Source organism: Drosophila bipectinata, chromosome 2R, assembly GCF_030179905.1.
Source record: "Drosophila bipectinata strain 14024-0381.07 chromosome 2R, DbipHiC1v2, whole genome shotgun sequence".
In the NCBI taxonomy this organism is placed as follows: Eukaryota; Metazoa; Arthropoda; class Insecta; order Diptera; family Drosophilidae; genus Drosophila; species Drosophila bipectinata.
Window position 1 is genome coordinate 6,476,438 of NC_091737.1, and position 24,168 is coordinate 6,500,605.

Consider the following 24,168-nt stretch of genomic DNA (forward strand, 5'->3'; position numbering starts at 1 on the left):
TTGATCGTAGGAGGGCACACTGCGGTAAGAAGGAGAGATATATTTGAATTGTTAACTAAATTAATGAATTTACAGAATAAAACGTTCCATACGCCATAGCAACAGGCCTTTGAAGTTCACCTTTCTTTGGACCTACGCGTGGGGGAGCCGTTTAAGGCAACTCCTCACTTCACAAAACAACAGCTTTTATTCGCAGTCCTAGGTAGACTGCAAGGGCAACTTGCGCTGGAGGACGGCTCGACGACCAGCAAGAGAGTTGCCAGGAGCGCACGGAGCGCAGTTCCCGTACCAGTAGAGGAGTCGCAGCCAGCGACATAGGCGGCGCAGCCAGCGCCAAACACTGAGTACGGACGGAGTCGCAGCCAGCGACACGGAGACGCAGCCAGCGTCAGTTCTGGAGACGCAGCCGGCGTCAGTTCAGGAGACGCAGCCAGCGTCAGGATAGGAAGCGCAAGGAGCGCCAAGCATCAGCGGCAGCAGCCAGACGGCACAGGTCCGCCATTTTTGGAGCGCTAGGGCAGCGCCATTTTGGAGCGCTAGGGCAGCGCCATATTTGAACACTTGGAGATGCAGCACTCCCCCAGGAGGAGTTCCCGGCTGAACGGAGGGGAAGCCACCCCTACAACGCGAGCGGATCAGCAGCCAGCGAGTAATGCAGCAGAAAATCGGCCGCGGGTGAACATAACCACGGCGGCGGCCATTTCTCGCCCAGCCACTACGGCGACTACAGTAGCGTCCCAACTAAGGAGTACTGCTGTCACAGCTGCGAGTTCAGAGCCGGAGGTGAGCCAGCCACTCACGGCGTACCTATTGGAGAGGATTACGGCGTTGGAGAACGAGCTGAAGCAGGTTAGAGCTATGAACGCAACGAGCACCGCCAATTGCGCGCCAATCCCAGTTGGGCCAAGCGCAAATGGCGCCAACAGTGGAGCGTCGGAGCGGCCGCCATCGTGGAGCGGACCGCCATTAGCCGCCACATTGAACGGTGAGGCCCAAACTAACGGGGTCGGGCCGGACCCATATAGCAGTTTCGGTGCGACCAGTGGGGCCTACACGCTGCCGCCATCTTGGAGTGGACCACCGTTGCTAACGACTAGCAACCCACTGTGCGCTACAAGTGCTGCGCAGACAGCGCATGGATTCGCGCTACCGGGCGGGAGCATCCACAACGTGGCAACTGCATCGCCATTCGTGGGATCCTACGCCTCGATGACACCGAATGGAACCCAAGCTATTGGACCAAGGAGGCTCCCGGACTTGCCTATATTTGGAGGGCAGCCCGAGGATTGGCCCATTTTTAATTGTTCGTTTGTGGAGACGACCCAAGCGTACAACTGCACGGACCTGGAGAACAACCAGAGGCTGTTGAAGGCGCTCAAGGATGAAGCACGCGAGACAGTGAAGTCGCTGCTGATTCACCCTGCGAATGTCAGAGCCGTGATGGAGCAGCTGCGCTTTAGGTTTGGCCGACCGGAGCAGCTAATACGCAGCCAGCTGAACAGCGTGCGAGAGGTGCAGCCGATTTCGGAGCAGCAACTGGAGAGGATCGTCCCCTTCGCAACCAGAGTGAGTAACCTCACGGCCTTCTTGCAGTCGGCGAAGGCGGAGCAACATCTGGGAAACCCCACACTCATGGAGGAGCTTGTGGCAAAGCTTCCCACCAGCAAACGAGTGGATTGGGCCAGGCACGCTGCATCGATCCAACCCTTTCCCACTGTAGCGCACTTCAGCGCGTGGCTACAGGAGTACGCAAACATCGTGTGTACGATTTTGGACGTCGATGGAAAGGAGCCGAGGCGTCGAGTTCTACACGCGAGCGTCGACCAGAACGGATACGAGCAGCGGGATGACCGGCATGGAGGTTGTCCAATTTGTGGAGGTCAACATGCTACGACGAGCTGCAGCGAATTTATTGGAGCTTCGCCACCGGGCAGATGGAGCATGGTGAAGAGGCATCGGCTCTGCTTCACATGCTTACGGAGTGGGCATGCGGCCAGATCCTGTGATGTGCATGGCGAGTGCCAGATCAACGGATGCCGCAGATTGCATCACCGTCTGCTACATGAAGAGGACGAAGGGCGAAGACGGCCGGAGCAGCGAGGTGGTTTCAGGCGCCACAACGGAGGGAACCAGATGTCACCAGTTTCCAGACGCAGCCCGGACAGGAGGTCTTCGCCACGAGGTGGTTACAGGGACCACGAGAGGACCCAGGAGTCGGCTGTCCGCAGAAACAGCCTGGAAAGAAGGGCCCCGCAGCCAGCGGAGGCGCCCATGCAGAGAAACTTAAGTATTGACGTCGAAGGAGGCAGACTTTTGTTCCGTATACTGCCAGTAACGCTGTACGGAGCTGGTCGCCAGGTGGACACATACGCGCTATTAGATGAAGGATCCTCCGTCACGATGATCGACGACGAGCTACGGAGGGATCTGGGAGTGCAAGGCGAACGTCGACAACTGAACATCCAATGGTTTGGAGGAAGAGCCAGCAGGGAGCCTACCAACGTGGTGAGTCTGGAGATCAGTGGAGCTGGGAAGCCCACTCGTCACCCGTTGAGGAACGTGTACGCCGTTTCGAGCCTGAGTCTGCCGATGCAGACGTTATGTCGACGAGATGTCCAGGGCGTTCATAAGGATTCGCGACTGCCGATGAAGCCCTACAGCAACGTGGTGCCGAAGTTGCTCATCGGACTGGACCATGGACATTTGGGATTGCCACTTAGGACGAGACGGTTTGCCAGAGAGGGACCGTATGCGGCCGCAACCGAGCTTGGATGGGTTGTATTCGGGCCAGTAAGTGGACAGTCGACTACGCCGTCACCGAGGTCCTGCCTTCTAGCCGTGTCAATGGACGATGCGATGGAAAAGATGGTGGAGGACTACTTCGAGATGGAAAGCTTTGGTGTGAAGCTCGCGCCACCGGTCGCAGCCAGCGACGACGCGCGGGCCCAAAGGATCCTCGAGGACACCACGGTGAAAGTGGGGCGTCGCTACCAGACGGGATTGCTCTGGAAGGACGACCACGCTGTGCTGCCACGGAGCTATGAGATGGCGCACAGACGGCTGATCAACGTCGAGAAGAAGTTGAAGCGCAACGGGCAGTTGGCTCTGGAATACGACCGTATCATCAAAGACTACGTTTCCAAAGGATATGCAAGGAAGCTGCAGCCGGATGAGGTCGCAGTGAAGAGCGACAAGCTCTGGTATTTGCCACATTTTGGTGTGGAAAACCCAAACAAGCCCGGAAAGGTCCGGCTTGTGTTCGATGCTGCAGCCAAGGTTGGAGGAACCTCCCTCAATTCGGCGCTGGACAAAGGGCCACAGCACTACAAGCCCTTGCCAGCTGTGCTTTTCCACTTCAGAGAAGGAGCAGTCGGAGTCTGCGGGGACATCAAGGAGATGTTCCACCAAGTGCTGATCCGACCCGAGGATCGATGTTCCCAAAGGTTCCTCTGGAGAGATGGCAACGACGATCGAGAGCCGGATACATACGAGATGAACGTGATGACTTTTGGAGCAGCCTGCTCGCCGAGCACTGCGCACTACGTCAAGACGGTGAATGCCCTGAAGTTTCGGGACTCAGATCCGAGGGCAGTCAAGGCCATCATCGACCACCATTACGTCGATGACTACGTGGATAGTTTCGATACGGAGAGCGAAGCAATCGAGGTATCTACCCGAGTGAAGGAGATACACGCGGAGGCTGGATTCGAACTATGCCAGTTCTCATCCTGCTCACCCATCGTGGAAGCGGCGTTGGGACCACCTGGACAAGTCAAGAGCGTCGGATGGGGTGAGTCTGAGCAGAAAATCCTTGGAATGCGTTGGCAAGTAGCAACGGATGACTTCAGATTCAACGTGGAATATCATCGAGTGCCAAAAAGCGTCCTAAGTGGAGAGCGAGTCCCAACAAAGAGAGAGTTTTTGAGCCTGCTGATGTCAACGTTCGACCCATTGGGGTTCCTGTGCTGCCTGATGATTACAGCGAAGCTGTTGCTGCGGGAGATCTGGAGGCAGAAGATCCAGTGGGACGAACCGCTGCCGGAGGAGATAGGCAGAGCCTTTGCTGCCTGGCGAAGAGAGTTGGACGCCGTGGGACAGTTCCGATGTCCTCGCCACTATTTTGGGCGTGGAGCAGTTCGGACCATCGAGTTGCACGTTTTCGTGGATGCAAGTCAATCTGCATTCGCGGCGGTGGCCTATTGGAGGGTCACGTACAACGACGGAAACGTGCTGGTTAGCTTCGTGTGCGCAAAGACGAAGTGTGCGCCGATGAGGACGATGTCCATCCCACGGCTGGAGCTGCAGGCAGCGGTCCTTGGAACCAGAGTGATGAATACTGTCAAGGAAGAACACGGTGTGGACATCAGCGAGACGGTTTTATGGACGGACTCAAAAACGGTGCTGAAATGGATCGGCAGCACCCACCGCCGGTATAAGCAGTTTGTTGGCAACCGAGTGGCGGAGATTTTGGAGTCGTCAAAGGTTTCCCAGTGGAGATGGGTACCTACAGCTGACAACGCAGCGGATGATGCGACGCGGTCGCAGAGCAAGGCGGACCTTAGCCCGGAATCCCGGTGGCTAAGCGGTCCCGCATTTTTAAGGCAGCCAGAAAGCGGCTGGCCAACGCCTGAGAAGGGAACCGAGCATGTTCCAGATGCACCTGACGAGGAGGAGATGCCCGGTGAGTTCGCTTTGGTAGCATCGAATGAATTTGTCATCCTGTTCCAGAGATTCTCGAGCTTCAGTCGCCTGGTGAGGACCACCGCCTGGGTCCTGAGGTTTGCGCGACGGTGCCGCAAACAGAGAAGCGAACTCGAGGAATATGGACTCACTGCGACGGAGTGTGAGGCCGCGGAGAACCTGTTAATCAGGCAGGCCCAATTGGAGTCGTTTCCCGACGAGATGGGGTCGGCGGAACGCGGAAAGGAAGTCGCCAACTCGAGCGAGATTCGTAGTCTGGCGCCGTACATGGATAAATATGGAGTTCTGCGAGTTTATGGCAGAGTCGATGCCGCGCTGTCCATGCCGTACAGTGCGAGGAGGCCCGTGATACTGTCACACAGGCACAGTCTCACGGAGATGGTAGTAAGACACTACCACGCCCAGATGAAGCATCAAAACGTGGATGCGACGATTGCCCAGATCCGGACGAGATTCTGGGTCACGAAGATAAGACGAGTGCTGAAGGAGGTAATCTCGTCGTGCAACGAATGCAAGCTACAACGGACGCGGCCGATGCCGCCGATAATGGGACCCCTTCCAGAGGATCGCTTGGAAGCTGGAGGATGGCCATTCAAGTACACAGGACTAGACTACTTTGGGCCACTGTTGGTGACTGTTGCCCGTCACAGAGAGAAGCGTTGGGTCGCCTTGTTCACATGCTTGACGACAAGGGCGATTCATCTGGAGCTGGCGCATGATCTGTCAACGGATTCCTGTATTATAGCGATCAGGAACTTCGTCTGCCGTAGAGGACCAGTATGTAAACTGCGGAGTGACAACGGAAAAAACTTCGTGGGAGCTGACAGAGAGGCCAGACGATTTGGGGACGTGTTCGAGACGGAAAGGATACAGAGTGAGTTATCCAGCAGGAGCATTGAGTGGGTTTTTAATTGCCCATCCAACCCGTCTGAGGGCGGAGTATGGGAGCGGATGGTGCAGTGCGTCAAGCGAGTGCTGCGCCATACCCTGAAGGAAGTCGCGCCGAGGGACCATGTGTTGGAGAGTCTACTCATAGAGGCGGAGAACGTAGTCAACTCGCGTCCGCTCACCCACTTGCCAGTAGATGCGGACCAAGAGGCGCCGTTGACGCCAAATGACCTGCTCAAGGGAGTAGCTAACCTGCCAGATACGCCTGGATTGGATGCCGAGCTGCCCAAGGAGGGTTCTACGCGAAAGCAGTGGAGGATTGCCCGCATGCTGCGAGACCGTTTCTGGAGGAGGTGGGTCAGGGAGTACCTGCCTACGCTTGTGCGCCGCGAGAAGTGGTGCCGGAGAACGGAGCCCATCCGCCAGGGCGATATGGTCTTCGTCTGCGATCCTGCCTTGCCCAGACGAGAGTGGCGCAAGGGAATCGTGGAGGAGGTCTTCAGCGGAGCTGATGGAGTCGTCAGACGCGCCACTGTGCGCGTAAATGATAATGGATTATCTTGGACAATGTTGCGGCCCGTCTCTAAACTTGCAGTTTTGGATTTGAGTGAAGCTGGTCTTCACGGGGTCGGGGATGTCGACGGTCAAAACATTGTTATCGATAGTTAAGTCAGTATTATTAGGAAATGTAGTATTTTAAGTTATCGGAACTACGGGCCTACTAATAGCGGTAGTGTGAATGCCGCCAAAAAGTGCCATTCATTGTTTTGTTGATCGTAGGAGGGCACACTGCGGTAAGAAGGAGAGATATATTTGAATTGTTAACTAAATTAATGAATTTACAGAATAAAACGTTCCATACGCCATAGCAACAGGCCTTTGAAGTTCACCTTTCTTTGGACCTACGCGTGGGGGAGCCGTTTAAGGCAACTCCTCACTTCACAAAACAACAATTATTATTATCACTCATTATTGCTCACGCCTAGCAAGAGTATATCTATCTGTAACAGAGTGCACATCACTATTCGATGTATCGATATGGAATTGTTAATGTGACCAGTGAAAGTAAGAGTTCACTAGCGTACACTAGAGTGTAGGAATAGTGTAGGTGTACTAGTGAATTCCCATAATTTCTCCTCTTTTTATGTTTTCTTGAGCTCGTCATAATTTAAAGGACAAACCTTTTAATTATTATTTTATTTTTTCTTTACAAATGGTTTTACGGTTGTACCTTCCGATCTGTCGGTTATTGTTCTTTGATTCTAGTTTATGAATAAATTTTTTAATAAATAATTTTTGTATACCCAGTACTAGTAAAGTACAAACTTGTACTAGGGTAGAACATGAAAATGGAATCATCTTCGACCCCATAGAGTATATATATTCTTGATCAGCATCAACAGCCGAGTCTATATAGCAACAATATTTTTAATTTTTTAATATTTTTAACTTATGATTCGTCACTGAATTGCGTTTTGATTGGAGCTTTACGAGTTTTTTTTGAAAAAGTATGATAGGATGTCTCATTGTAGGATGTTTCCTACAATGCCAACGCAGTGCAAGTTTTTTTTAAAATGCCGCGAAATTTAACCCCCTCAAAACACGAATTTCTGTATCGCCAGTACTCGAATAATGAACTATTTTTATAGATTATAGTTCATTATAGTATAGTTATAGTTCATAAAAATAGGAAATAGGAAAATGCAAAAATTACCGTTCTTTTACTTTGTTGCTACTGCACTGCTATTATTATGAACACAGCTGTATATAGTTATATATAGGAGATATAGCCATACATAAATGTATGTATAAGCAATATTTCATAAAAAAGTTTAAAAATTTTTTACGCATCTTGAATTTTATAAGATATACTAGAACTATCCGATAGGGAACTTAAACTCTTTTATGTTTTTGGAAAATTTTTGATGCAAAATTGTTCATGGTTCATCTACCCACAATCTACCCACACCCACAAATAAAAAACCAGCCAAATCGGATAATTTTTAAAGGAGTGACAGCGGATTTTCGTCGTCAGAGAACTAGGCTTTAAAAGCCAAAGTATGCAACAAAAATTTTTGCTGTGATACAAACCGTTAAAGTTTAGACTTTGAAGGTTAGTTAAAATGTGGGTGGAAGATATAAGTACCGGGTATAATATAGTCGGAAGGTTGACTATAGCCGCCCTATCTTGTTGTTAATCAAGTTAAGCACCCAATAATTTAAACAGTTTTTTTTAACGTACATTTACATTTTTAAACGTAAGCTTGAAGTATTTTAAAAAATTGTAGAACAAATGTTGGTAATATTTTAGTAACTAATATCTCGAATTTTTTAAGGATTGGGAGAAACAAACTAGTGCAAGCAGACAAAAATAGGGACACACTAGGTTATATTTTGGAAGAAGAAGAAGAATCGACTCTTCTTGAATAACTTTTAAACAAAAAGGATTGGGATGGTTGAATCGACGCGTATTCAAAATTACAATGTAATTGTTTCTCATCAAATTCAAAATAACGGGTTTTTTGTATCTAGGTATTTTAAATTTCGATAAGACACTTTTGAATTTTACAGCACTGGTTCCTTGGGTTCGTTTTCAGCACTGCCTCTGAGGAGGCCAAAATGCAACTCCAAAGAGCGTTTTCCAACACCATGCCATAAAACGCGTCCGCGTCGTAATTTTTGTGGAGTTTTTAATTAGTTAATTTTAATATTGCGTGTCTTACCTATTCAAAATAATGTGTTAAGAAGTTACTGCTGACAAAAAACGCGAATTTTAGTGGAAATGAGCACCTCCACAATAGACAGTGTGCGGGTGCTGCTTCAGTCGCTACCCGCAGCTGCCAACAACAACGTTGGCGCCCTGCCGGGAGAAATGCAGACGCCGGGAAAGGGCATGGCGATGATGGCACCGGTCGGCACTCCACTGCGCGCCAGAAATCAAATACCGCCGGTGCCAGAGAAGATCGAGGAAAAGCCTGTCTCGGCCCCTGAGGAGTTCTGGCGTGACTTGCAGCAGTTTCATGAGCGACGGGGGTAATAGGAAAACACTGCCTTTGTGGAACTTCACTTATAATTTTTTTGCCCATCAGCACACCCATGACCCAAACGGCCAAGATTAATGGAAAACAGGTGGACTTGTACAAGCTATACCAAGAGGTGACCGATCGTGGTGGTTTCAACAAAGTAAACCTGCGGGACGAGTGGGATGAGGTGTACAGTGCGTTAGAGACCCTTCGGGAGCGATGTGTCAATGGTACCGCTGGTATCAAGCATATCTACCGGCGTTATCTGGACAAGTACGAGCGCCTCAATTTCTTTGGTGAGGATCCGGACAAGATGGAGGCCCTGGAGGCGGCCATTGAGAATGCTGAGCTGGGCGGAAGTCGCGCTCGTTCAAGGGCTCTGGCCGGAGGAGGTGGAGGCGGTGGCTTAAGTAGCATCTTTGGCCTAGCACACTCAACGCTTCCGGCAGTACCAATGTCATACAACCAGCGGCAACACTCGGTAAATACAGAGCGACGGAGACAATACAAGCTATCTACCCAGCTCCACCGGCACAGCAGCTACGAAAAGCTGTTGCTATCCTTGCTTTCGCCTTTGCCCAACGAGCAGGACTTTGCCATCAACGTGTGCACGCTAATGGCCAACGAGGTGCGACACACTCTGCAGCTCTCAGAGTGCCCCAAGCTGCTGGACGTGCTTCTGGCCCACTTGGGTGTGTATGCAGATTTTACCATACGTCAGCTTTTTCAGCACAGCTATGCTGAGGTACGGCAGCATTCGCAGCTCAGTTTTTGGAGAGATCTATTGTACGACAGGCCGCAGATCCTTGAGCTCTACACAGATGAGCAGGCTTGGCTAGACAACGGTCTCATCACCAAGGAGGACAGCGAGGACTCCGCCGGTCGCAGTGATCTGCTGGCGGCCTGTGATGAGCTGGACTTCCTCAACCTGCGACGCAGCAATGGCACAGACGAACGAATGGGCCAGCGCGTGCTTCAGATTGTTCAGCTCATTCGAACCCTTAGTTTCCATCAAGAAAATCACGCAATCCTGTCGTCTAACCGCACTCTTTGGCGATATCTGGTCATGGGTGCCAATGTACGATGGAGTAAGTATGAACAATAATATTAGGAATTTAATTCCTTAGGATTCCTTTTGATTCGAAGGAAGAATGTGATCATTCCAATGAATTTATTTAACAAACACCTTGTTCTTCAGGTAATGTTCACATTCAGGCATTGGAAACGGCTGGTAACCTGGCCCATCAGTTCGAGCTGCAGGACCCAACGACGGATGAGCTTTCGCGAAATCTATTGGCCACACTCTGCGAGGGCGTTGACTCGAATGACCGGGCTGTGGTCATCTGTTGCCTCGAGATCCTTTACAAGCTTTGTGGTCGGGAGGGAAATTCTCAGCATATCAACCGATGCCTGGGCCTGGACTTCTACCAGCGCGCTATGCTCTTGCTTTCGTTGACGGATGTGATGCTGTTGATATTTACCCTCGAGGCGGTCTATGCTCTTAGCTCCCTTGGAGCTCGTCCCTGTTCGATGCTTATGCAGGTGCGCGGACTAGTGGACCAATTGGTTGCTCTTATAACGGTGGAAGCTCAGACATACGGCGCCGATGGATGCATCCTCATGCGCGTAGTAGAGGTGGTGCCGGGCAATATGATCGCTTCCATGTCCCAAAACGTGCCCGCCCTGCAGACGCCAGCTACGGGGGCAGCGGCTGCTGTTCTCACATCGCTGCCCCCTTCTCTTCAGGTTGCTGTTAAGCCACCCGTGGCGCTTCCTACTCCCTCGCCTGCCCAGACCCAGGTACTATTGCCTTTCGCGGAACAGCCGGCCATATCCAGTTCTGTGCCGGCTCAGACAGTGACTGTAGTTCCAACTCTTCCGACTGTGCCCAGCCTACCGGTGCCTAGTTTGCCGCAAGTGCATCTACCAGTGCCCAGCCTGCCACAAGTTCAGTTGCCTCCAATCACCACGACGGTTGCGCTGCCGACTCCGCCTTCCGCCCCTCAGAGCTTCACGCACGAGGACGAGCAGTACGCCCTGTCCTGGCTGGGAGCTACATACGAGAGGGCAGGTGCTGGGCACGAGCTGCGCGTAGAGCAAGCGGAGATGTACCGGATATATCTATCCCACTGCCAGAAGTCTGGAAAGCTGTCGGTGGTTAACCACAAGCAGTTTCCGCGCCTGGTGCGGTTGATATTTAACCAATCAGTAGGCCCGGTTATTGTGCGGCAGTTGGATGGCACGGAGCTGCCAGGAACGTACTATGTCGGAATTCGGATGCGCGCCCAACCGCTGACTGTGCAACAGAAACCTGTCCCCAGCATGGTGCCCGTCAAGAAGGAGGCTCTGATTCTGCCAAAACCTTCGCAAGGCGAACCTGCAGAAGGTGCTACTGAAGAAACGACGGCTAATCCCACCGCCTCCACGCCGCCACCGAGCTCCTCTCTGATCAAAAGCCTGCTGGCCAACAAGGTTACTGAGCGGCAGCAGAAGCAAAAGGCACAGGGGCAGTCGCAGGTCCAGACGACGCAGCCGCCTGCTTTGGTGGCGACCACCGCTTCGGTTACTGCCGGAACACAGCCTATTAAGGTCACCTCCACAGCCATTAGCGCCTTTGTGAACAACCCGCTGATGCAGCACACGCCGGTGAAGGTGGGGCAAACCACAATTAAGCCACTGCATCCACAGTTGACAATCGAGAAGAAGCCGATCACGGATTCTGCGCCCCCGCCCCTCGCACCGCTCAGTGGTGCAAATGTTGTGACCAAGGACACCACCGGGCGCAATCTAATAATTGCAGCAGCCGCTGCCAAACGGAAACTTACGATAGACGATGAGCAAAATAAGAGAATTGCTCTGGATGCAGTGGGCTCTTTAGCCTCTGCCGCAGGCTCTAAGGATGAGCCACACGTAACGCCCTCAAAGAACGCGGCCAACCTCTACGCAGACTTGGCGGCTTCGATCTTGGAGGACGAGGACCTGGATGACGTTCCACCGCTAGCAAAGACCAGCCAGGAGCAACCCCAGCAGCAGTCGCAGCAACAGCAGCTCCAGCTCATTCCAGCCAAAGTGCAGCCGACCCAGCGCCAGTTGCTGTTTCCCGCTAGCAGCGTGTCCTCCCCAGCGCCGCCCCCGCAACTCAAGCTGGCCACTACAGCTACAATCAAAACAGACCAAGGACTGCAGACTGTGCCGGTTATCATACAGTCGAAGACATCCATGGACGCTGCACCTGCGCCGCAGACTCAGTATGTCCTGGCCACCAACCAGCAGGGACAGACGTACTTGGTTGCCCAACAAACTCAACCGGCTGTTCAAGCACCAACTCAGTCAGCTCCGCCGACGCTGCTGGTAACCCAGGCCCCGCAGCAACAAACGAAGACCATCATTATTCTCCAGCAGCCAGGAGGAGCGACGGCAGCTAACGTGCCGGGAACGCAAAAAGTGTTTATGACCACGCCGCAGGGCCAGCAGGTTCTGGTCACCACCACTACAGGCCCGCAGACAGCACAGACTCGCACGGGAGCGCCCCCGCAGCAAATATTCCTTGCTCCCCAGCGTCCTGTGCCAGCACTGGGAGCTGGCCAAATGTCGCCCTCCCTGCTTTCACAACTTAACCAGATACCGGCTACCATTAAGCTCCACCAGCCGCAACCACAGCCGCAACTAGTTTCGCCGCAGGTGTTGCCGCAACAACGCCTTATGGCCACAAAAACGGGCGCATCCCTGCCCATTCCGCAGTTGCAGCAGCATCAGTCCATCATCCAGCAACACATCATCTCAGGCCCTGCGACGGCATCTACCACCGCTGCTGGAAGCGTGGCGGTTGTGCCCGAGAAAAGGCAGATTCTCCTTGGGGGCATCAAGGAGACGACTCTTATCACTCAGACCCCGGCCACCGCCACACCGGTGCAGCAAAGTCAGTTGAATTCGCAGACGATTATAACTTCCCAGCCGGCGCCCACAGCTTCCGGCACCGTAACCCTGCAGCAACAGCAGCAGCAGCATATCCGCACCGTTTTGGAGCAACAGACCCATCATCCTTCTATTATTCAGCAGAAGATTTCAATGCCAGCTGTAAGAACTTATAAACAGAGTCATCTTCAATTAATGTCAACACATAATTTTCTTGCAGATTTCAGAACCAGCCAAACCGAAGATGGCGGCCGTATCAGTTCCAGCAACTCCGCCAGGAACCTCTATTGTAGCAAAGAAGGCCTTACAGCCCCATCCTACTTCCCAAAAGGTTGCAACCACCCAGGCAGTTGTTGTATCTCAAGCGACTATAAGCGAGCCCGCGGCGGGTGTCGGGGCTAAGGCGGTTGTGGCGGGCACCAGCGAAACCAAACCAGCCGACCAGCCTGCCAATGTAACAGCTACAGTCGTCACCAGCAGTAGTAGCAGTGCGGTGGTGGTCAGTCAAAGCGTGTATGCCGCACCCCCCACCAGTAACAGTCCCACGCCGACTCCCTCCGCTGTGCCAGTGGATGCCAACTGGTTGTATATTTGTGACTGGCGCAACTGCCCTCGCCGAAAGTTCAAGTCGCTGAACGACCTCAAGTATCACGTGTGCAACGTCCACTGTCCCGATCACTTGGATTCGGACGCGGACATCTACTGTCAATGGGGTAGTGGACCAACCTTTTGTGACAACAGGGCCCGCAAACGATACTCTCTGATGACTCACCTAATAGATCGCCATTTGACAACGGAGAATCTCCGAGCTGCCATGCAGCGTCGCCTGGCCACTGGCATCCATAACGTAGCACCCACCCAGCCCTCTGTGACCATAGTTCGCAATGAGAGTCATGGTCAACGACTGGCGGGAACCGGGACCGGTCCGTCTTCGGTGTCCTCCCCAGCTCCGACAGCGGCAATTGTTGGCAGTGCCGCGATGCAGGCCATGAATAGACACACCACGGACTACACAAACTCCAAGGAGCTGATGGACGAGAACGAGGGCCCTGTCACTAAGAGTATTCGCCTCACAGCGGCGCTCATCCTTCGGAACCTGGTCACGTACTCCTCGACGGCCAAGCGCTGCTTAAAGCGGTACGAGCCCCACTTGGCCAACGTGGCCCTGAGTAATGTGGAAGCCAGCGGAGTACTCTCTCACATCATGTACGAGCTAAGCCAGTAGCTTCATAGTAATTTTAAAATCCTAACAAATTGTTTAATAAATTGACTTTTACACTGTAACAAAAGAATGTACGAAGAACATCTGAAAAGCCTAGTAGCTGGACCAAGTTTGAGAAGACTAATAAGTCTAATAAGTATCCATATGTAAGGTACTAAAACGTGGTGGTGGATAGTATGGTACTTTTCCCTATGAGATGAAAAAATATCACTATTATTTTCACATATTTCTAGATTTCTTGAGTAAACTTCAGGAAGCAAGTACATACACATATATTTAGCACTTTTTTTTATAATTTATTGAGTTAGTTTTAGAGTACAAATAGTCCAGACATTAAAATCAAGCACTAGCTTTTCCGTTCTTCAAAAAATTCTCATCGTCGACGATTGTGTAGCGGTTGCTTCTGTAGGTGTCCAGTTCGAATATGTACTTCTTGCCGCAGTCCTTCATCAGCTTGTGAATCACCGGCTTGATGTTTTCGATGCCAGCGATCCGAGCCAGCTCGTTGTAATAGACAAACTAAAATAAATGATGAATGTGCGAATGTTTTGTTTGGACAGCTTGACACTTACCTGTCGCTCCCCCATCTGATGGGCCTTCTTCCGGTTATGCACTCCGCAGCCCCACCGCTCCCCTATTTCCTTCTCAAGCTCGGCCAGCATCTCCTCTCGCGACGGAAACTCCCGTTGTCCAGTGAAGAACTTGAGTGTGAAGCGGACCTGCATGTCGAAGATGTGGGTAGGGATCACGTTGAAGGGCAGTCCCACGAAGGCCATCGTGGGATGGTTGATGTTGATGCAGTGCTTCCATAGTGGCTGCACGAAGTTATCGATCACCTGGATGCCCACGTCGGTGCTGAGGCAAGGGAATGTGTACTTGTACCCAGTGCAGAACATGACGTGGTCGAAGCTCTCACTGCTCCCGTCTGTGAAGACGGCACCTTCCTTTGTGAAGCGCTGCACGTCCGGTTTCTGAGTGACATTGCCCATGAAGGCTGTGTTCGGGGTGGTTTGCAAGTGGTGGCTCAAGTAGACGTGCTTTGCCGCGACACGGACGTGATTCGTAATGTCCATGCCACTGGGTCCTGCCCCGACGATCAACACCTTTTCATCTGCGAAAGAGATCGTGATCTCCAACATTATCGGACCGAATATATCGAAAATATTGCATATAGTTCCGATCAATAATGGAATTTTAGGAAGTTTATTTTATAAATTTATGTTCGATCAATTATTTATATTGCAGCTGTGGGATATAAGTGAAGATGATCACGACTTTGGCAAGAGTATATGTACATTCTTATTAGATGAACATTTTTATGAGTTCTATTTTAAGAAGGTAAGTGGACCCCAGACATTAAGACGGGAAAAATTATAGTTTTTCATTTTTGGGTTCACATTTAAATGTATACTCAATGAATAAAGAAGAATTAGTTTTTGGAAAGATTGTGATTTTATATGAAAGCTTTAGGCATACATACATATGTATGTATGTATACGCATTGTATATGTACGCATGGGGCAGGAAAAAATCTGTAACTCTTATCAATTGACCCTCTTGGGTCATAAACATTCTTAAAAAAAAAAAAGCCTCTTGACAAGGTAATATTTCAGTGACGAACATCTATATCAATTTAATTTAACCGATCCCATACACAAATAAAAAATTAGAGAATTTGTTATATTGTTTATTTAATAAACAACAAAAGTAGGTTCTACGCAGGGCCGTAGCTAGCATGGGGCAGGTGGGGCGGTGCCCCAGGGCCCCCGAAGGGAAGGGGCCCCACCGGGGCAAAAGACTTCCGTATAGGAGGCCCCAAATTTACTTGTTGCCCCAGGGCCCCCGAGGCTCTAGCTACGGCCCTGGTTCTACGGCTCTACCTTCCGATCGTTCGGCTAATTGTCTGATTCTCCATTTACAATTTTTTATTTTTAAAATATTATTTTTTTTCCAAAATCCCAAGAACAAACCTTTGATTGCCAGGTTGCCGACACCGGGTAGCGGGTATAATTATGTATGTATATCATTAGGTAGATATACGGGTATACCGTATATTGTATTTGTCTAAATGTACATATGTAACGTAGAAAAGAAATCCTCTCCGACTCCATAAAGTAAATAAATATAATCTTGATTTCTTGATAGGAGCATGGGGCTCCTATGATACCCAAGCGGCTTAAGCTTTTTTTACATTTTTTCACACACTACCGCTCCAAATTTAATATATTTTTGAAGATTTCGAACTTGTTTTATTGCCAAACTATTATAACAGCTAATTTATATACATAATTTAAACAAATTTCTTCCAAATCGGACCATTTTTAGATGAGATCGGATTTTCTAATGGGTTTTTTCATTTCCAAAACAAACAAAGTATCCAAAGTTTCTTTTTGGAGAGTCTTTTAACTTTTAAAGAACGAAAGCGTTAGTGTGGAAGAGATATGAGTACCGGGTATAACATAGTCGCGAAACTTGACAATAGCCTTCCTTCCTTATTTATTTTAATTATCATACCAACAAAGTGCTTATCCCACTATCACTAGTCACTAAAGAAGCACGTGTATCTAGTGTTTAAAATTTGCACTGACCAAGAGCACTTGTTATTATTATGTCACTTGCGCGTAAACAGTATTATCAGAGGTCTTGAGTGCTGATTGTTTATGAGGTAAAGCCAGTGGGGACTCTGGCCAGACGACCAGACTGTTGTCTAATTTTAATTTTTTGCTTTGGCTGGCAACTTGCGAACCGGAAAGTGCGAACTTACCTGTGAATTTTTCCGCTTTTCGGTACAAGTGGCTGTGCATGGTTTTGCCGGCGAAGAGCTCCATTCCGGGGATGTCCGGCACATCCGGCTCTGTGTAGTGACCGTTGCAGACATATACAAAGTCAAAGTAGACCGGATCGCAGGTGTTGGTACTGTGATCCCAAACGTAGACCTGGAAGGTAACGATGTCTTAGTGGTCTTATGAGTCGCTCTGTTGCACAATGCAAGCCGTGAAATCGGCGAAAGCAGAAACAACAGGTTCGGAATTTAGTGACGTCGCTACCAACCTCCCAGTCTTCCAACCGAGGACGCACTCTTATCACCTCGTGCTGCAGCTTGATGTGGGGACGCAACTTGAAGTGGTCCGCGTACGAGCGGAGGAAGTCCAGAACCTGTTGGGAGGTGATGAAGGAATCCGCTATGTCTTCCGGGTACGAGTAGTCCGGATAGCCCATGACCTCCTTCGGGAGGTTGGTGCTGAAATGGAAGCATTTCCTTGTGATTTTCAAATCATCCACCTGCAGTGCATCTCCACCTACCGCAACCCCTCGTACATGCTGCTGTGCACTTCGTCATAGTCGTCCTTGGGCATTTCCTCCGAAAAGATCCAGGTTCCCCCAATCTGGCTTCCACGTTCGTAGGCCACCGCATCCAGGCCCTCCTCCAGGGAGTTCTTCAGGGCGCACAGGCCGGCGGTACCAGCTGGAAATCAGTGTTACGATATGTGAAACTCCTCTCCTCGAAAGATTGCGATTGTCGATTACCTCCAATTACGCAAACGCGACGCTTCTGGTCCATTGGTAATTTCATTACACACGGCTCTCCAACGACAAAACGCTTCTGACACGGACGGGTTTATTTAATGAGCAACACGTCGTTCCGCCTCCACGACTGACCAACGAATAAGCCAAGGGCCAGAGCTCTCACAGATATAGACGCGGGAAGACGCCTCCGCGTGCGCTGCAGTTGAGTCGAATCGGTACGCTCGGCTTGTTTGCTCTGGCCTCCGGGGCTGATAATCGTCTCCCGGATACTCGTCGGCGCCGAAGGAACACGAGGGCGCTTTCGAAGAAGGGGCTTTCGCAAGTCGCGTTCAATGGGCCTCGCGTACGATCTTATCATCGGTTATCGGTGACATAACTATGACGCTGTTGCGTTTACTTCGACGTCGGCTGTCATATGTTCCTCAAACGTCCGGAAAATCCGGAATTTTCCTTTGGGTACAAGCAATAGACCTCATCCAGTTTGAAGCAAGCTTTGAATACAAATCATAATCTCTGTTTTACGAGGGTAGGCTGATAAAAAGTCGGCTTTACAAAGAACAAAATTTGTTTTTAAATAAATATATATTAAAAATTTTTTTCGATTAGTGTTTTCTATCAGATGATTACTGTGAAAGTTTCATGCGGTTTTATCAACACTGGTAATATTGGCGGGACTTGTAGCGCATTCACTTTTGCATTGTCGTCAACATGAATAAAATCGAATATCGTCATAAGGTTTCTGTTTTTAAAAATAGAAATCCAACGACGATATTAAAAAGGAGGTAGACAAAGTTTATAAGGATTAAGCTCCATCGTTTTCAACAATAAATTATTCGACTTCTGAATTTAAACGCGGGCGGACAAGCATTTTTGACGATGATCGCCCGGGTCGTCCCAGAGAGGCGACAACACTAGAAATTGTGTATAAAGTCCATGGAATGATATTGAATGATCGCCGAATCAAGCTGCAAGAGATTGCAAACGCTCTAAACATTTCTCGGGAACGCGTTGGAAACATTTTATACAAATTTTTACACATGAGTAAACTTTCGTCAAGATAGGTGTCGCGATTGTCCACAATGGAAAATAAACGCAACCGCTTCCACATTGCGAATGAGAGTTTGGCATTGCTTAACGCAAACAAAAACGAATTTTTTCGTCGTGTTGTGACTGTTGACGAAACCTGGATTCACCACCATACACCAGAGAGTAAGGAACAGTCAAAGCAATGGATTTCAACTGGAGAAACGGCACCGAAAAAGGCAAAAATCCAACAAGGTGAGGGCAACGGTTTTCTGGGATGCCCGAGGTGTAATTCATGTGGATTATCTGGTGAAAAGGCAGAACAATTACGGGAGAATACTATTCCAATCTCTTGGGACAATTTGATTCCGACCTGAAAAAAAAGAAATGGCGAAGAAGAAAGTTTTGTTTCACCAGGACAATGCTCCCGCTCACAAGAGCGTTGCCGCCATGTCGAAATTGTGTGAATTGCACTACGAAATTCTTCAGATTTAGCCCCCTGTGACTATTATTTATTTCCAAACTTAAAAAAATGGGGGTAAGTAATTTCAGTCAAATGAACGGGTAATCTGTGATACAAACGCCTATTTTGAGGACCTGGACAAACCCTATTTTATGGAAGGTATTGGGAAACTGGAGGATCGGAGGTCCTTGTGCTTATGTCTAAAAGAAGATTGGTTGAGAAATAAGAAAGCTAAATTTAAAAAAAAACTTTTTTTTTTGTAAGGCCGAATTTTTATCAGCCTACCCTCGTATTTGTCTTGGGTCATACAACTATCACTTCTTGACACATCGTTGCTTAAATATTTATATACTATGTTCTTAATCGGAGCGACTGGAACATCTGGCCATTGCGCGACATCCCTGGAAACAATCCCAATCCGAAATATAAGAAAATTGCGAGGAAATAGAGCTCTCCGCTTGGAGACGCTGATAACACAATCAGTTGCGATCCGGCAAAGATTTATGTTTGTATACGCTACCCCCTTTGCCGGAGTCACTGTGTCAATCCAGTTTATCAGCCTATTTGTGCTTTAAATTAATAATTATCAGCTGGGCTCACCAATTCCTAGGCGATCCGCTGTGGATGTGTTATTTTGTTTGTATCTGTGGCATTACAAGGGGCGATAGGGAAATACACAATTAATTTTAATCAATAACAATAACATTTTTAGAGCTACAATGTAGCAAGAACGGGCGAAGCCTATGCAAAAATCCACGCTGGGGGTGAGTCCTCGGTGGGTCGTGGGGTGTGAGGAAGCCAAGTAATATGCTGAGATAATGGAAATTAATACCCGACACTCGATTCGAAGCTAATCAAGAACATACGCGGTTTGACAGCTGCCTTTGGTTAATTTAGATTATGTTTAAGGGGCCGGCAAATTGTTTACAGTCGACACCTACAAGGTGGCCCGATTTTGATCATGTTTAATGATACTCGTTGTAGGCTCTAAGAAAACACTCAAATTGAAGCACCATAAAAAAATTGTAATTTGGGAACTCCAATCAAATGAAACCCAAAGGATACTCTTTATCTTAAACTTACCTAACATCATATGTACATTAATACAGTGCACTATGGTCCAAAAGCCCAAATTTTTGGGATAAAAAAACTTTATCTTTTGTGAAATAATTTTATTTTTTTTATTTTGGGGGTATCTTCAATACTAAAATGATATAAAAAAAAATTGAAAAGAATTTTTCGCAATACCCATAATATTTGGCGCGTTTTTAAAGTCAGCTGTTCAGTGTCGTATTGTTTTATCCTAAAAACGCGGGAAAATTTTCACACCTTGCAGCTTACTTGTCATTGAAAGTAAACATTAAAAGGTAAAAGTGTCTTCTGTAAAGGTTTTCTTTTAAGGGGGAACATCTGAGTAACAGGCGAAAAAACGCGGATTTTCTGGAATTTTTTTTTGGCCAAATGAAAAAGCCAATTGAAAATTTGAAAATTTCTGAGTATACTGTAAAACTTTTAGATCGATAGGTTAAGAGTTGTTCGAGTTATGTGTTCGGCCAACTGAAAAAAAGCGGTTTCGAGAAAAACGCGTTTAAAGTTTTAAGTAATGTGGGATATACCTGTGAGGCATCGCCGCAGAATTGAAAATTTCGACACTTAGACACTTTGGCCGGACTCTATCTATTGATATGTTATTTTTAAGACCCTAAAGAATTTTTTAAGCAAAAAAAAAAATATTTGGTTTTTTCAAAACTCTACTCAGATGTCCCCCCTTAAACAAAGTTAAATATTTCATTAACTATATTAAAAGAAACTTACCGAAATGCAATCGTATGTTAGAGCGTTTGAAATCAGTTCACTCAAAATGGTTTGGTTCTAAAATGGTTATACGCATTTGTAATTTCGAGCTGAGCTGGCCTCAGAAGAAGCTCATTCAACATATTTCCTTTTACACGCAGCCTCCGTTTCAGCAAAAAAGTCTAAGAAACCAGAAGTAGCCTTAAAGAAAGCCAAAAGCAGTGAAGACATACATACAAGTCTTAAAAAAAAAAAACCTAATATGAATGAGCCGATTCCATTAAGTCCTGATAGTGCCTGGCATTCTTTATTGAAAATGGGAAAAAATTAAAGAATTCAATAAAATTCTTTATTGAAAAAAAGCAATATTTTAATATAAGAGCACTAAATAAGCAACAAGGATGTGGTATTTTCCCTTCATACCATCAAATCGCCGAATCCAAATTGAAATACAGACCACCGGGTATTAAAATCTGTGAAACGAAAGCGGAAGTCTCATGGCAAAACTTGCTGGATGGGTCTACTGGGCACAGCACGTACAGCTGTGTTCATGAAAATAGCAGTGCTCATAACATAAATGTTTAAGATCGAAAAATCGTAGCATAAACACCAAAATGCGACAAATTTGGTTTACATCCACATAATATATTTGTTTTTAATTATGTTAACATTTGTTTCAGTCTAATTACTGCGTTTTTTTTGAAAATATAGACAATAACAAAATAACATCGACAAAATGTGCTGTTCATTAAAATAGCAGTGTTACCAAAAAAATCTAAAAAATTCATTTAATCTTAAAAATTACTTAATACAAACAACAGAAATTATAAATATAAACTAATATTTTGTCGTAAAGCCTTTATTGGCAATAACAGCTTCACACCTACGTGGCAAGGAGTCCACCGAGTCCTGGCAACGCTTGAGGGGAATCTGGACCCACTCGTCCTGTAAAAATTGCCAAAGCTGCGGTTTTGAAGTCGGATATTTCTTTGCCACATATCCCTTGATGTCCCCCAATAAATTTTCAATCGGATTTAAATCCGGGGACTGTGCTGGCCACGACATTGCATCAATGTTTGGTTGACTAACCCAACTCTTAGCCAATTTGCTGGTATGTTTTGGATCGTTATCCTGCTGAAACGTCCATTTTAAGGACATATCTCACTGTGCATAAGAAAGCACTACTTTTTTGAGTATGTCGAGTCCAGTTTGGACTCATTTATCCCAAGAATATTGCGCCATTTCGTCACTGGCCACTTCAAATGGCTTTTGGCAAACTCCAATCGAGCATGGATATGCCTTGTACCAAGTAATGGCACCTTTCGTGGGCTTCGCGTATTTATATTTTCATTTACTAATCGACGGCGAATGGTGACGACGCTGATCCTTAACTTCAGGACCGTTTTTACAGCCCTAGAAGACGCAAAAGGATTCGCTTTGCTGAAGCGCACCTTTCTTCGGCCCCCAATATCGGTGGTTTTTCGTTTGGACCCACGTGTTTCGGATTTCCCCTCATATTTTATGGCATTGGATACCATTTTGGCAGAAAAATTTGCCGTATTTTAGATTTTTTATAGGGTTTTTCCTGCTTTCTAAGCTGAACTACAAATTCCTCTTTTCCTTTGAACAGAGGTGTCCTTTACGCACTAAAATCAACATTTTTGCATGGTTATTGTGTATTTTCATTTAAATTAAATAAATAAACTTAAAAAAACTTACTTTTCACCAAATTTTTAATGTTTTCGGCGCTTTTTGGGGATCAAAATGAAAAACTGCTATTTTAATGAACAGCCAAAAACTTGTTATTTTGAACAAAAATGCACAGAAAACGCAAATAAAAAGCAAATCTTACGAAATTTTTTTAGTTTTCCTATCTCCATATCCCATTTTACAAAAATAATGATCAAGCGATGAACTAACGAAAAGGAAAATGCAAAAATTACCGTCCTTTTACTTCGTTGCTATTGCACTGCTATTTTAGTGAACACAGCTGTACATATAAGCAACGATTTGAATTGAACGAATCTGTCAGGTTAGATCATTCGCTTTTTGTTACATCAGTTATACCGTTAAAGCTTATAGATCAGCGTCATCGGGTTATTTGGATGAATATGACTCCACAGTCGGTGAGATTTTGTCGACCTTTGAAAATTGAGTTCGTGAAGGAAAGTACAAAACTATTATTAAAGGAGAAAAAAATCTGGACGCGGAAATAAAAAACCTAAACGTATTATCTTATAGCTACAAAATCAATAAAGTAACTGTGAAATACCCAACACATATGTATGACTTTAATCGATGGTAAGGTTTTAAACATTTTAGCCGGAACCAATTCGTGCCAATCATGTCCGTTATGTGGAGCGAAGCCTACTCAATTGCTTAAAACAACAGATCTTAACTCGCCGATTTTAAATGTGAAACCAGAAAATGTAAAATATGGAGTGAGTCCGCTTCATGCATGAATACGGTTTATGAAGTTTGCTCTGCGAATTTCCTATAGAATTGAATCAAAGAAATGGCACGTCAAAGGAGATGAAAAGCTTGCGTAAAAAACTGATTCAAGAGAAGTTGTGGACTGAGCTTGGCCTTAATGTAGATACACCAACACAAAGTGGAAGCGGTAATAGCAATGACGGAAATACCGCAAGACGGGCATTCTCAAATTGTAAAATATTTTCGGCCATCTTGGATTTGGATTATAATCCCATCTATAATTATACCCTTGCAGAGGGTATTATAATTTTGTCCAAAAGTGTGCAACGCAGTGAAGGAGACATCTCCGACCCTATAAAGTATATATATTCTTGATCAGGATCACTTCCTGAGTTGATATGAGCATGTCCGTCTGTCCGTCTGTCCGTCTGTCTGTCCGTCTGTCTGTTTCTACGCAAACTAGTCTCTCAGTTTTAAAGCTATCGTCTTGAAACTTTGCACACACCCTTCTTTCCTTTGCACGCAGTATATAAGTCGGAACGGCCCGGATCGGCCGACTATATCCTATAGCTGCCATATAACTGATTGATCGGAAATGGTATAACTTTGACGTTTTTAAAGTTACAGAGTTCAAATTTGACATGAGAGCATTTTTTGGCATTACATTACAAACATTACGACATGCCAAATTTCATAAGGATCGGCCGACTATATCCTATAGCTGCTATATAACTGAACGATCGGAAATGACCCAACTTTCGTGTTTTTGAAGATAGAAAGGTGGAATTTAGTACAGATTCTATTTTTGGTCAGTTGATCCAACCTACCAAATTTCATTAGGATCGGCCGACTATATCCTATAGCTGCCATATAACTGAACGATCGGAAATGACCCAACTTTTGTGTTTTTGAAGATAGAAGTTTGGGACATTTTTAGGTTTGGTTTTTGTATTATAATAAATTGGGTTATATTATCATAGTCTCATAAGGATCGGCCGACTATATCCGATGTTTGCGATATATATCCGGTTTTAACTGCAAGGGTATATAAACTTCGGCTCCGCCCGAAGTTAGCTTTCATTTCTTGTTTTATATTATTTTAATAGCTATTTCATCTAAGCATATTGTTGACTCCGAAAAAATTAAATCTTTGTGTATCAAAACTTTTAATTTATATA

At 47.0% G+C, this 24,168-nt stretch overlaps 3 protein-coding genes across 3 annotated transcripts; 2 read left to right on the forward strand and 1 right to left on the reverse strand.

Moving 5' to 3' along the window:
* The first annotated feature begins 2 nt into the window (after window positions 1-2).
* Window positions 3-6,555, forward strand: LOC122321137 (uncharacterized). Its single transcript, XM_070278594.1, has 2 exons — window positions 3-24; window positions 76-6,555. Exon 2 carries the CDS (start codon window positions 568-570, stop codon window positions 6,256-6,258), a length of 5,691 nt encoding a protein of 1,896 aa, XP_070134695.1. The 5' UTR covers window positions 3-24; window positions 76-567; the 3' UTR covers window positions 6,259-6,555.
* A 1,654-nt stretch (window positions 6,556-8,209) lies between these two features.
* Bap170 (Brahma associated protein 170kD) lies at window positions 8,210-13,823 on the forward strand. Its single transcript, XM_017254550.3, has 4 exons — window positions 8,210-8,622; window positions 8,679-9,700; window positions 9,811-12,689; window positions 12,748-13,823. Exons 1-4 carry the CDS (start codon window positions 8,372-8,374, stop codon window positions 13,750-13,752), a joined length of 5,157 nt encoding a protein of 1,718 aa, XP_017110039.2. The 5' UTR covers window positions 8,210-8,371; the 3' UTR covers window positions 13,753-13,823.
* Window positions 13,824-14,007: 184 nt separating this feature from the next.
* On the reverse strand, window positions 14,008-17,794 carry Fmo-2 (Flavin-containing monooxygenase 2). Its single transcript, XM_017254551.3, has 6 exons — window positions 17,278-17,794; window positions 17,053-17,215; window positions 16,801-16,990; window positions 16,514-16,685; window positions 14,322-14,860; window positions 14,008-14,268 (listed from the first exon to the last, which is right to left on the reverse strand). Exons 1-6 carry the CDS (start codon window positions 17,321-17,323, stop codon window positions 14,089-14,091), a joined length of 1,290 nt encoding a protein of 429 aa, XP_017110040.2. The 5' UTR covers window positions 17,324-17,794; the 3' UTR covers window positions 14,008-14,088.
* Window positions 17,795-24,168: the final 6,374 nt, after the last annotated feature.